At 40.7% G+C, this 14783-nt stretch overlaps 1 protein-coding gene across 5 annotated transcripts in view; it reads left to right on the top strand.

The window, feature by feature from the left end:
• The window catches only part of FRAS1 (Fraser extracellular matrix complex subunit 1), a 420408-nt gene that overhangs the window by 178178 nt on the left and 227447 nt on the right, over nt 1–14783 (top strand). For all 5 annotated transcript variants that reach the window (XM_064584673.1, XM_064584674.1, XM_064584670.1 and 2 more), the window contains exons 6-10: nt 86–219; nt 7300–7383; nt 9074–9175; nt 9492–9683; nt 14155–14244. In XM_064584673.1, coding sequence (XP_064440743.1) covers nt 86–219; nt 7300–7383; nt 9074–9175; nt 9492–9683; nt 14155–14244 — 602 coding nt within the window. The remainder of the gene's footprint in view (nt 1–85; nt 220–7299; nt 7384–9073; nt 9176–9491; nt 9684–14154; nt 14245–14783) is intronic.

The raw sequence follows: 14783 nt of genomic DNA on the forward strand, positions 1-14783 counted from the left end.
CTACACTGGGCACACACCCATGCAGTCAGCCCTGGGATCAGGATGTGCAGTCCGCCAAGTAATTCTTGTTTTTCTGACCTTCCAGAACCTTGTTCCTATGAAGGCCGTGTATTTCAGGATGGGGAAGACTGGCCTTTGAGTCGGTGTGCCAAATGTGTGTGTAGAAATGGGGTCGCCCAGTGCTTCACAGCTCAGTGTCAACCTCTGTTTTGTAACCAGGTAAGGAAGACAGCCTCCAAATGGATCCTTCAGAGACTATTAACTTCACTGTTGGGGAACTTGGAGCCTCTTCTGAGGTTGTCAAGGCAGGAACCAGAAGCAAAGGCTGTTTTGTTTTCCTTATACTTTTGGAGACCACCCCTGACACATTTCTTTTACTCTTAGAAGCTACAGATAGGTCTAATTACCAGCCACTTAAGCTAATTATTATGTAATGAAAGTGAGCCTTGAGGGTACACGCAAAGAAGCCACCAGCTCCGGCTGCAGATGTTGCAAAAATGTCAAGTTAAACATCTGGGAAAGTCTGTAATACGATCAGGTGTGTTTCTCAATGCATGGGTATAGTCTTGCTTTTTAAGACATGTGTATGTCTTTGAACATGATCATTCAGATGTACACTTTTTAATTCTTATAAGATAACGATTCAAATTATTCACATTTTCTCTGGGGAGCTTTAAAAATAGTGGATATTGTTCTTCATTTAAAGTTCATCAGATTTTCAAAACATTAGACTCTTCACACAAATTTGGAAGAGAAAATCAATGGCAAATAAATGTGGTATACATGGTATTTTATAGTTTTTTACTCTTCCAGAGGTTTCTATGGATGTTCTTGGCAGTTGACAGATAACCACAAAAGGAGTTTGCCTCCAGTTGAAAAATAGCTCATTTGTGATCTAAGGAAAAGCTGGAAGCCAACATTCAGTTGATACAGAGCAGTACTTTGTGTCAAATAAAACAAAATCAATAACATGGAATATTGTGACAATTGGGCAATATTTTTAAAGGCAGACAAAAGGCAATTAGACAAGAAATGCTAAATGCCAAATAAAGGGAAAATGTATCTAATTGAAAGACTAGATTGTATTACCCACACTACCTCAACTACTGCACTCATGTCACATCTCCCAATTCATCACGAAGTCTTCTCCCAGCACTGAGATAACAAATGAGCTTCTCGGTAGAGTTGCATAGTATCTCACATTCAGAGGACGCTGTAGTGCTGGGGCATTCTGATTTAGCACTTTCCAGGATTCAGTCCCCTTATGTATGAAGGGTAATTAAGCAGTTTGCCATGACTGCAGTAAGGAAAGTGGGAGGAGACATGGAGGAAACACCACTTTGTGAGACTTCTGCTTTAAGTCTTTGAAACCTTAACGGACTTCATATTGGGGGATAGATATTGGGATAATTGAAAGTACTAGTTCCCATTTTTAAAAACATTATATATAGTGGGGCGCCTGCGTGGCTCATTCAGTTGAGCGTGGGACTCTTGATTTCAGCTCAGGTCATGATCTCAGGGTCCTGGGATCCAGCCCCGTGTCAGGCTCCGTGCTCAGCAGGGAGGCTGCTTGAGATTCTCTCCCTTGGCGCCCCCCCCCCCCCCCCACCGCACATGCATGCTCTCTCTCTTTCAAATAAATAAACCTTTTTAAAAAATTAAAAAAATAAAAACATTAAATATAAGCTCTAGCTTTAAACATTGCACTCACATATAGTTTGCATTGATATACATAATTAATTTAAAAAGATGAAATTTGGTACCATACTTCATAGCTAGTTGATGTGCAAGCATTCTGAAGTCTTGAAAATAGATTGATTTTAATCACTCTTGAATCATTAAGCTTATATTTTGCCATGACATATTAAAAAAAATCAACTCTCATTATCTAGAAATATTTTTCTTGATTTAATATCATTATTAAATATTGGATGTTCTGATGATATAAAGGGGTGTTAAAAAGTTTAGGCTTTTGATGGAAACACCATCACCACTGTCTACCATCTACCATCATCTCTGTCCTCACCATCACCACATTTTTGGCATTTATTATGTGCCAATCATTAATTTTCAGAGCTCTGTAATTCTCATCACAACCCTGTTAGGAGGTATTATTATCATCCCCTCCAAGGTACGGAGAGCCTTAAGTGACTTGGGTAAGACCACAGTTAGGAAGTATCAGTGCTTCTCACCTAGGCATTTCGGCATCACAACCTCAACAGACCACACCTGACTCATATTTCTAACCATTATGTTAGATGGCCTTCCAAAATGATGAGTTCCATAGCATTATCTATAGTAACAATCACAAAAATGCTAGTTACTAATAGCATTGAACATGATTGCAAGTATTTTGTATGCATCAACTCATTAAATATTAAAAACACACAAGTTCATCAGAAGAAATGTATTTCCAGGTCTTGAGCTCTAGAAAAAAAATTAATTTTCAATGTAAGATGTTTTTTTTTTTTCTTTTAAATCATAAAATGAATCTGTACTTATTAAGGAAAGTTTGGAAAAGGCAGAAAAGCAGAAAATGATCATCTAGATTTCTATCATTCAAAAACACCATAATAGATTTTTTTGGTAATTCATTCCAAATTTTTTGTAGGCAAATGTGGGTATATTTGTTTTTTTCATAGTTAAAATCACATTTTAGAAGTTGGTGATAATCTCTGACAAAAGGAGAAATCTCTTATGTTTAAACAGGGTGTTGTTACCTTAAGGAGGGATGTAAATTCATACCAAAATTGCTTGCTACTTTTGTCCAGATGCCTTATGAACAGAGCCCTAACCCATCCACATTTTTGTAGACTCATTAAAATGGTCTGCTCAGTCTGATGAGAGTTGTTCTTGATATATTTTTTGAAGATTATATTTATTTATTTATTTGAGAGAGAGAGAGCGCACAGAGGGAGAGTGAGAGGGAGAAGCAGATTCCCCACTGAGCGGAGAGCCCCATATGGGACTGCATCCCAGGACCTTGGGATCATGACTTGAGCTGAAGGCAGACGCTTAACCGGCTGAGCTACCCAGGCATCCCAAATGTTCCTGATGATATTACCACCAATTTTTTAATACTTTTAAATAATTTTTTATAATTTTCCCATTCCCACATTGATGAATCTGAGTAGGTTGAATTTCATCTTTGGATGTTCTTTTCAAGAAAGATAGAAGATTGGATGTCTTCTGAGCCACTAAGGGTTTGAGAATTATTTTCTTCCTGTCCATATACCTTAGAGCTAATTGGAGGGCTCAAAAATTGGGGGCAATTATAATATTTTCACATCCCAACCCTGTGGGCTCCTTTCCACTGAATCCTGAAATTTAGTGCTATGGAGAAATCTGAGGTCTGTCTGCTTTCTATTCCATTGTGTTCAACTAATTTTACTGTATTGGATTCTTGCAGGATATTTCTTTATCTTTATAAATGAAACATTTTTTCAGGATATTTCTAGGTGAGGTGTCTTTTCACCTTATTGCCTAGAATATAGTGCAGCCCTTTCAGTCAGTCTGTATTCCAGTTTTTGAAATGCTTTCTTCAGTTATGGCTTTAATTTAATCATATTCATTCCAGTTATTCTCTTTTCTCTAGAAACACTATGATTCTTAGATTGCTCCCCTCGCTTTCCCCCTCATTATCAATCATGCTGTCTCATCATTTTTCACTTTTGTGTCTTTCCTCTTCATGTGGAGAGAGCTTTTTGAGTTTGTATTTACTACTTCTAGTATTGATTTTAATTTGACTATTTCACTTTAATATTCTTTTAATTCTTCCTTATTTTTCTTCTCATTGGTTCATCTAGTTTTTTTTCATCCTAACGCTTATTCTTTCTTTATTGCTTCTTGCTTCTATTTAATAAAGACTTCATTTTCATGCATCTTACTGAAGTTGCAAAATAGCTTTTAAATCTTTTCTTTTAGATCCTGTAGTATGTAGCATTCAGAAGTCTGTTCTTTCTCTGAATCCTTAAAACATTTTGTTTTGCTTGCTCTTCAGGGTTTTTCCCAAGTTCTCTCCTTCTGTTTACTCATCCTTGATCAAGAGAAATCTGTCCATACCCACTGCTTGAAAGCTGCAAGGGTAAATGTCCTGCCCCTGGCTAACTCCCCTTCTTGGATCCATAGCCAGATGCTAAGAAAGGTTCATGTCTGAGGGGCTGGTGGGTTTTCAGTCAGTGTAGTTCTACTGTACTGAGATTGGATCTTTTCCTACCTCCACTGCCCAACCCTCCTACATTTTGAGTATGTGAAACCAAAACTATACTCCCCAGTTTGCATTGCTGCAAAGGCGCTCTCCTTCTCTCTCGGTGACCATGTGCTTTACCATTTGAGACATCATCCTGTTCCCCAACTTCTTATGACTCCCTCTACCTCCTCCAACATGCATACTTCCCACTCTTTTTTTTTTACATTATGGGCTCTGATTAGATGTAGAAAGAAAGATACTGAGGGAGGTGAGGACTGGCACCTGACTGCCTCAAACAGTAGTGGCCACACACGGGAGGGATGGATCTGGGTTGTGTTTGATACAGAAAGGCAGAGAGTTAGGCAGAATAATGGTTCTTATATCTATTTAGGTTTACACAGCAAAGAAAGTCCATAGAATGTCTTATGTTCAATGGGACTTCCTCATAGCGGTGGTAGGAGGTTGGCTGTTTTATTTTTTGGTGGTGAAATTTTTATCTCTTTCTATATCTGCAGAGGTATCATAGTGGGAAAATATTTCATCAAGGGCTGTTAGCTATAGTACACCGTAAAATTTTTATCATAAATATTTTTATTTAAGGAATATGAAAAACCATAATTAAATATATTCTTAATGGTAGCCCTACCCCAAATTGTAATAATATTAATCGTATTTTTTTAATTCAATTCCTGTGTTTACTGAGGGTGCCATATTAGACCTGGGGTTGGCAAACTTTTTCTGTAAAGAGCCAGATAGTGAATATTTTCAGCTCTGTGTGCCATTCAGTTGAAACAACTACTCAACTCTGCCATTGTAGCACAAAAACAGCTATAGGTAATATGTAAATGAGTGGATGTGGCTGTGTTCCAATAAAAGTTTAGGGAAGCAGGTGGTAGGCTAGATTTGGCCCTTGGTCCATAGTTGGCTGGCTCCTGTGTAGACTATATATTTGGAAGGGCAAATCTACATAGTCCAGAATGAAAGGATTCAGACATATGACAACAACAAAATTCACTGTTAAAAAGTCTTCCCCATTTTTTCTGACCCACTTTGTTGTTCATCTTCTTACTTGCATCTCCAGTCTTGCTTATGAAGCGCTAGCCCAGCTGAGTTCTCACCTCTCGGTCAGGTAGTTCTCTTGTATCCTGGGATATTTTCTCTTTAAATGCTTTTCCTTCCTGCCCTTGTTGATCTGGATTGGTGAATAAGGATTCTTTTTCCATCAATAAAATATATAATTAGCTATTGCCAGTAAGAATTGGAAAGCTTGATTTTCCTTGTACCAATCTTGCTACAAGTAATTCCTTCTTCCCCTGTGCTCTCGAATTGACTCTGCGACTATACTTGGGTCTAGTCCATGTTAGTTAAGACAGACTGATACTAACTCTCTGCTGATTCAAGATTTGTGATCATTACATCTGTTCCCTGTTTACCAAGCATTGTATAACTTCATTTGTTTACTACAATAAAATTACTGAATAGTATGACATCAAATATGCCTTTATTTTACTTTCTCACTGAAATTTCATTAAGCTGAATAGTTCTGAGGTTGAGAAATGCTCAATGATTTCAGTGCATGTCCAATTTTCACATTCTCTATTAAACATCAATGGCCATAATATTTTCCATATAGAAGAATAAAGAAATAAAATAACCTAAAACAAGAAAACAGTTGTCAGTTTAATCCCAGTGATTCAGTTGTTTGAAATAAATCCCCATTAGATAGTAATGCATTAATCTAACCATACATCATTGGGTTAAAGAACTACTGAGGTATGACTGCAACTGTCCAAGAAAAATTAAATCTCTTTGACCCCCTCCCCTGCCCAAGTACTTTGGCTGCCTTTTTCTTACAGAATGAGTTCCAAAACAACCATGGTAATAAAAGCTCATTTTCTGCCTCTTGTAAGAGAAAGTGAAGGTAATCATTCAGAAGGTATCTTCTATGTAAGATGAACCACTTCTTAGTCCTTAAAACTTGGTTCATTCTAACCCTCCTTCCTCTGCCTTTAATTTGTCTACCTTCTTGCCTTTCAAAAGGTTGTAGTAATAAGTCAAAGTGAGAAGCTGACTCTTTGGCATTAATGAGGGGACTGTTGCTATGAAAGTTCTTCTCAGGGCATTGGAGACAAATGGTCTGATATCCTAGGGGTGAGAGTGGTAGAGGGGAGAAGTAGGAAGAGAGCATTGGCAGTTCTTTGGACATTTAGTCTCTCACCACTTTGCTCTGCTCTCATTCCCAATTATCTAGGAATAAAATTGATTTTTTTCATGTTAAGGAGCTCCCTAATGCATATATATAAATGTGCATTCACATAAAGATGTGGATTCACATAAAGATGCAAAAGAATAGTGAAGTAGCTTATCAGGAGAGGGATGCCTCCATTTTGAGTTTAGCAGTAACTCAGCAGGAGCTTAAGTGTTCTTAAGTGTTGGTATGGTTGGTGCTCTGAAGTCTCTTTCCTACCATTTGTCATTACCACGTCAGCTGTGTGACCTTGTACAAGTCACATAACCTTTCTGGTCTTTACTTTTCTTGTTTATAAAACAGGGATAAGAACATCTACTTCATAGGGTCATGTAAAGCCTTAAAATAGTGCCTGGCAGGGGCGCCTGGGTGGCTCAGTCATTAAGCGTCTGCCTTTGGCTCAGGTCATGATCCCAGGGTCCTGGGATCAAGCCCCGAGTCTGGCTCCCTGCTCCGTGGGAAGCCTGCTTCTCCCTCTCCTACTCCCCCTGCTTGTGTTCCCTCTCGCACTGTCTCTCTCTCTCTCTCTCTCTGTCAGATGAATAAATAAAATCTTTAAAAAAAAAATAGTGCCTGGCAAACACTAAGTACTATTCTTACTGTCATTGTTATTATTGGTGCTTTTGTGTGTTCTTAGAAGAGGATAGGACTCGAGGAATGTGCAAACCTCTTGAGAGTCACAATGACTTTGGAAGTGCCAATTATCAAAGCACCAGGTGACTAATAAATACTAAAGGAGAGGAAATTGCTATTTATGGATGCTTGAGGCACATGATTGAGTTGGCTATGAATGAAATCTTCCTACTGTTGTGGACTTTATTAATGTCTCCTTTTGATGGATTGTTCCTTTTTTGGATGTAAGGATGAAACTATAGTCCGAGTTCCTGGAAAATGTTGCCCACAGTGCTCTTCCCGATCCTGCTCTGCATCAGGCCAAGTGTATGAGGTAACCTTTGCTGTACCCCCTGTGCATGTTTTGACATACATTCTCACACATATGCCCTCCACCCTTCCAACCACCAGACCTCCCCACCCTTTTGTCTGAGTCTTTGCCAAGATTAGTAACTCAAAAAAAAAAAAAACCAACCAACTTTTTTTCCTTCTCTTTGTGGAAAGCCTTTATGAAAAAATTAAATTGAAGAGGATTAGAAATATAAAGGAATGTGCTGGCAGGCAGCACCTGGGTCACGGACCTTGGTGAATTTATTGCTTACACGTCTCGAAGGAAGAAAAGGACTATCATTGGTTACTATCAGTTTACACTTAGGCTGGAGGCCCGGGGAATGTCTTTCTGCTTTGGTTGGATTGTATGTACTGATATCCAGACACGGCTTCCCCCTGCATTACACTGAGGGGAGGCATGGGGGTGGGAAGGGGAGAGGGAAGGGAGGGGAGAAGCTAGTGGTGGTGGAACCTGCACAGTTGAAAGTACTGTTGGAACAATCTAGATAACTGTGCCTAACACATAATAGGCGCCAAATAAAAATGAGTTCAACAAACTGAATGAATGAATGAACGAATGAATGTTCTTAGGAGTGCCCAGCTTAGCCAAAAGAAGGTTACATTATTCAAAAGCAAAGAACATATAAAAAATAAATCCAACTACTTCCTTTGCTTGCCAGTCACTCTAAAGAAGACTAAATAGAAATTGGAATTATGACTCTCAGTAGAGAATCTGGAACAGAGTATTAGGGAATGAATGTCACAAATCTAGATGGGTCCCTTGAAATCTGAATGAACATAACTATTGGGAAAGGACTTTTGTATGTACTAGATCTGTGTTGTCCAATACAATAGCCACACATGTGCCAGGTTAATTTCTCCTGGAAGAGATAGCCTTTATATCTATTGTGAAGTTTTGGTTGTAAGTAACAGAAATACTCCTCTAAAAGTAACTAAAATGAAAATGTTTATTATCTCATATAACAAGAAGTCCAGAGGTAGTGTGACTGCAGGGTTGATCAACTGAGGTCTTGATGACGTCTTCAAGGATCAAAGGATCCTTTTTTGATCTTTCTGCCCTGCCATCGGCAGCATGTTGGCATTTGCTTTCTGTCTTCTCCTCTCACGTCCCCAAGATGGCTTCCTCCAGACTAGCTCGTCCACACACAATCATTACTAACGGCTGGTGGGGAAAAGGGATGGATTTTCTTTTGTGGGGGAGAAGAGTCTTTTCTTTGCCCTCCACTGCTCTAGCAAACTTCCCCTGAGGTCTCTTTGGTTAGGATTGGGACAATGCCCTTACCCTAACTGCAAGGAGAACTGGGAAATTGAGTATGTGGCAGTGGGCACTGGGTCTCCTGGCAAAGAAGAGCTAAAGAATGGGCACTCATTAGGCAGCCAATAGGGTCTTATTAATCTTGATGTTCCAGGGCCCCTTTGTGCCTGGCAGAGAGCAGGCCCTCAACACATCTATGGAATAAATACAGTTGAATAAAAATGGATGCAAAGTTCCCTTCGGACATCATTGACTTTTTTCGTAGAGGCCGTTGCTGCCTAAATGATATCATTTCTCAGTAGTACATTCAATGTGGCTCAATTAAAAATTGTACCAAAAAGTTGTGTGCCTTATGTGCCCGTGTTTCTATTTGATGTATGTGACGCTTGATTTTCTACTTTGTCCTTTCTTTACTCAGCATGGTGAGCAGTGGAATGAAAATGCCTGTACCACGTGTATATGTGACAAGGGTGAGGTCAGGTGCCACAAACAGGCCTGCCCTCCACTAAGATGTGACAAGGTATTTGAGAGAGTGTGGCTTGGTTTTCAAAGCTTTATCCTGGGTCATTTGAGCAATGCATTTCTCAGTCCAGTGTGTCTTTTGAGGGAATCGAAAGTTTTATGATATTCAGAAATATTTGATAAAGATATGAAAGACCTGCTTCCTAGGAAGGAGGCTGAGGTAGAGAGGAACTTGCCTCATCTGGGTTAGGTTAGGCAGTGGGGGGAAAGGAGCAGCATACAGTGGTGGCCTTTTATGTCCTTCTGCCCATTGGCGCAGATGTTTTCAAAGTCTCCTGAGAACTGCCCTTTACCCGCTATCTTTGTTTCTTCAGGGTCAGAGCAGGGCTCAGCGTCACGGGGAATGCTGTGAGGAATGTGTGTCTCCTGTGGGAAGCTGCTCGCACAACGGGATTGTGCGCTACCAGGATGAAATGTGGAAGAGCTCGGCCTGCGAGTTCTGCGTGTGTGACCATGGCCAAGTGATCTGCCAGACTGGGGAGTGTGCCAAAGTGGAGTGTGCCCAGGTAAGAAGTGAAGGCATTTCCACTTGGACTGTAACAGTTCTCCCCAGTGGGAGATATGGTCCCTCACCTGTTCCTTACTTTTTGGCAGCAGCAGAGGCGACAGCCAGGTTGACCACTCACATTGCACAGAGCCTTCTAGCACAAAGATTCTGTGGTGTAAAATAAATGTCACTATGTGTTCAGACTGGCTTGGAACAGCCCCCTGGAGCTTTTAGCTCTCAGTGCATCTGGTCCGATTGGAAGCCCTGAGCCAGAGACATGAAAGGGAAGGACTTGATAGGGGACATTAGCCTATCAGTCAGTGCAGCTGGACCTCATGGCTGGTGGCCTGCCCGGCTTGCTATGGTTATGAAACAGAGGTCCGCAGGTGCTCCCGCGGCCGGCTTCTGTCGCAGGCCCTACTGGCAGCACTTAGCAGAAAAGAGAGCCAGCACCTACGGCTGCTTCTGTGGATCAGGAAAGAAAACAAAATGTTTTTGTTTTTGTTTTAAAGAGAGAGGGAGGGGAACCTCCTAAATAATTAACGCGGATGACCTCTGTTGACTTATGCTGTCTGCAGAATTTCTAGAAGCTTCTAACAAAGCAGCCTCTGTTTGGACTATAGATGTATATTGTAGGGAAATTGCTTTTTTTTTTTTTTTTCTTTTTCTCTTTGAACTCAATTTTGACCCATTGCAAAACAAATTGCTTTGAAAGTTGTCTCCTTCTCCCTCACCGCTCCCATCCGCCCCACCAATTTCCCGCAGGGTTGTGAACTTGAGTAGATGAGGGAAACTCAGAAGATCTGAAGCACTGGATATCTGTGAAGTCATTTTTCTTTCTAGTTCTTCTCCCCCACATCTCAGCTCCTCTTAGCACTGAGCTGGGGAACAACCTTTCAAACAGGGCTGTCAATGACAGGGTGATTTTTCATTTTGCCTCCTACTTCTAAGTCTTGGCAGAGCTGAAACGTATTTAGGTAAAGAGGGTCTTGCTTTTTGCAGATTTATTTCCCCCCACATGCCTTTTCATTTCTTTTCCTTCTTTATGTCAGGGGAGTCAGAATGGTTGGACGAAGATGAGAAAAACCCCAGTCAGGGCCCTTTTTTTCCCCTCCCTCTCTCTCAAGCTGAGGCTGGGCTTCCTGGCCTCGCCAGACTGCCGGGACGATGCTGCGTTATTTTCTAAGATCTTAATTTGCCGAATAATATCCCAGGGTTTATGGAAAATGTGGGAGAGGTGATTCTAGTAGCGTGGGTCCTTTAGCCACCTATTTTCAGTTAAGTCTGAGCAAAGAGTCTCAATCACAGATAATAATTTGACCCAGGGTCCCCAGTGCTAATGCATTTCCAAGTTCCTGCTATCCTCTGTGACACCTACCTGTGGCCCCATGCACCAGGTCTTCTTCTCTGTTCTTAGGAAAAATGGGGAGCAACAGCGGAAGTACATGGAGAGGGCCTCGGTTCCCCTGCAGTCACCCCCCAGCACTGTCTGCTTCTCACTCCCACCCCATCCTCTCTGTTAGGAACTGAGGAGTTCTGATGCCTTTAGCCCATTTCTCTAGGTCCTTAGTCAACTAAACTGGTGTCTTCCAGGTGGCACCTGCGTTTCCAAATGTTGTTGAAGGCACTGGGTTCTAAACTGGAGACACTACCAGAAGTGAAATTTTAACCCAAATTGAATCTTACCAAAAATATCCCTTAGCCTTCTTTCTGTGCCACACTTCTGCAAATAGCTCTGTGAATGCCTGGAGTGCAAACTTCCTAACTTCTGCTTAGCTTGGTAATAAAAAGATGAATAAGACACATTCTAATCTCAAGAGTTCCCAGGCTTTTGGGGGAAGTCAGATACATCAACAGCAATCACAGTATGCAGTGGCGTCAACGATAATGGAAATACGAATGAAATGCATGAGAAGCATCTGGAGAAAATGACCGTCTGCCGAGGGGGCAGTGCAAGTGTGCTGTTGGGATTTTTATTCAAAATTCTACCCCACTTTCCGCCTTTCCTAGAATATCACGGGCATTTGGTTCCTGGATACCAAGGGTAGATTAGGTCTAAGTGTATGTGCGTCCACAAAGAGGCAGAAAAGTCAACTTGTAGAAGAAGAGACAGAACTATACAGGTTCACCGTTGTAATAATGATCCCACTGGTTATCAACAGCAATGTTCTGAGTAGCATGGAAATCAGCACATCATTTTCCTTTGTTAAAAAAGGAGAAAATGGCATGGCCTTTGTTTTTGATGTATCCAAAAAATCCCTAGACATTGAAACACAAATGCATCCATAGTAAAATAGCACAGTATGAAGATTTTCATTTTTTAAAAATTTTGTGTCATCTTTGAACATGAATTCAGATGGAGAAGTCAAATTACTTGTTTTTAAAGGACCTAGCATTCACACCTGGGACATAAAATGGTGGTGGTGGGGGGAGGGTAGGATCGAAGCTTATCACAACATACACGGAAGGGGATGGGCACACTGCACGTGTGAGGTGCCTTTCCCTTCTCCAGTGGAGGAAAATTCCCTCAAAAGAGTGTTTCCTTTTTCAATGGGCAAGCTAGTGGACTCACACCATCTTTCGTCTGGTGGATAGATGTTGGTGTGATTCAGTGGGAGAGGGGTTAGCAGATTCCATCTGGCCCATGCAGCAGAATCCTCTTAAGAAGAAAAGAATTAGTTTTGTTCCTCAAAGCAATTTTCTCAAAGGAAAAGTCAAATGCTAATTGGAGCAAGCTCCCCACCGCAGTGAACTGCCGCAGTTTAGGGCATCCGGGCTTCTTCTATAAGTAGCAGATCTATTTAGGACTCCCTACCTCACCCCAACTGAATCCTTGTTCCCCAGCAGCAAGACCTGCTGTTATTTACAGTAGCGTTAGAAGCCTCTGAACAGCCACCCTCCTTGCCCTACTGGGATGAGACAGGCTCCATTTTCCGTTTGGTCTCTACGCCCTGTAGCAGGCACTCAAGCAGCAGTTACGCATTTTGCCTTTAATAGAAGTACAAATACTCAGTGTCATTGTTTTAAACAACTTAGATTACCTGCATATAAACCCCTTTATATGCTTTGAAAGCAGATTTCACCATTTCTGGGTTAGGCCTGCACTACCAGCTGATCTGTCACGTTTCTGCAAAACAATTTATATGTAAATACGCCCGCTCTCTGTAGCATCCCCTGCTCTCCACTGGCCTCTGATTGGCATTACATTTTGATGGACAGCGATCTATACACGACTCCTTTCTTCCTGAAATCAGTTTTTAGACACCATAAAAAGTTACAGTCAAAAAAAAGTTACAGTCATTCATGTATTTTTGTATTTCCTTTAAAAGTTCCTATTTCCCTTCATTAAAATAATACATATTCATTTTAGAAAATTGATACTCAAGAAAAGTAGAAAAGAGACTTTAAAATCCACCCATCATGCTACAGTTCAAAGACAACCAATGCCTTTATTTTATACATTTTTTAGTGCACAGTGTTTTTAAACATAAAATATCCCTGTGATTTTCTGTTGCACAATTTCACATTATTCAATTTTTACCTAACGTGGTTTCTGCACTTTAAATGTAATGTAGATCCCAAATTAAATGTCTTGATTTAAAGAAACATCACCATTCTTTTCTATCTTTAGAAAGTGGAAAGTACTTTAAAAAATACTCTTTAGCCTATAGGTATTAGATGTTAGTATATGCACATGAAAAATTGTAAACAGAGATTGTATCTTTCACAGCAGATTCCCTGGGAGGCAGGCTTGCAGTGGAATTATACTAAGTGATAGAATTTATAATTATTTAATTTTTTAATAGTAAGCATTTGTTATTTTATTATAGAAATAAAAACGATGAAATTATTAATATTGGGAAGTTAAATTAAAATAATAAGACTTTGTAAGTTAAGTATCTACCCTCTCAGTGTGACCTTTTTTTTCTTCTTATAATTAATTTAAAAAAATAGTAATTATGTGAGCTGGATAACAGATTCAGAATATTGAATGAAAATTAGTTGTCTCCTGTTTAATTTATGCTTGAGACTACATCTGTGCATAAAGGGATGTATCTCATTTCGTATTCAAGGAAAAGCGTTGGTTTGATTTGAACACTGATAATGAAACCAAATCACAAGTTCAACCTTGTATATTTAAGATCGCCTGATCCTTTCCTGAAACTGGTAACTTTCCAGGAGACTACAACAATGAACAATCTTGGTCGTTCTGATTTCGTGTGAGCTCCCAGGCATGGGTGGGGAATGATGGAGGGCTCTGTGCACGAGTATCACCAGAGCTGGAATGAAAAAGCTCTTGGAGGGGTGAGCTGCACGGCCTAGGTTGTCCGTGGGAAAACAACACGGGGAGAGGGAATAAGCAGAGGGCCAGAGCAAAGGATGTGCTGAGGTTCTTCATTCCAGTCGGGGAATCCCGCTGTTTTGCAATTTGGCACTGCTACCTAGAGATGGCAATTTGATATGTGCTTCTGCAACCCTTACTTCTACAGGGTGAAGAATTAATTCACGTAGATGGAAAATGCTGCCCTGAATGCATTTCAAAGAATGGTGACTGTGTTGATGAAGAAAATGCAGAATTTGTGAGTATCAGGCTAGTAACTGGAGACTATTAAAAATTAATAATTCAAGATTAGTTTAACGAGGGGCCGTTACCTTCTCATATCTTTCAACTATTCCTTTGTTCAACAGATGTGATTGCACACCTACCATGTGCCAGGTACTAGAGACACAGAAGCAAAAAGCAGATGGAGTCCCTGCTCTTATGGCGAGCTTATGCTCTAGTGTGGGGACACAGAGGACAGATGCCTGCCCACATCAGGGGGTAACAAGTACTGCGCAGAGAATAGAGCAGCTAGAGAGTAGCTGAGGGGAGGGAGGTGCTTTTTTACATAAGGTGAGAAGTTTGAGCAAAACCTAAACGAAGTGAGAGAGCAAGCAAGCCACATGGAGACCAGGGGAGAGAAAAAGTGCTAGGAAGACAGGCCAGCAAATGCAAAGGACTGAAGCAGAGGTGTGCGTGGTGCGTTCAGGAAACAAAGAAAGTGAATATGGCTGGCACCAAGTGAATGAGGGGAAAAGATTTGGCGATGAGGTCCACTAGGTAGCTTGGACGCCATGG

Source organism: Mirounga angustirostris, unplaced genomic scaffold (genome assembly GCF_029215605.1).
Source record: "Mirounga angustirostris isolate CCGP_5_RB_7025 unplaced genomic scaffold, mMirAng1.0.hap1 SCAF_2, whole genome shotgun sequence".
Classification (NCBI taxonomy): Eukaryota; Metazoa; Chordata; class Mammalia; order Carnivora; family Phocidae; genus Mirounga; species Mirounga angustirostris.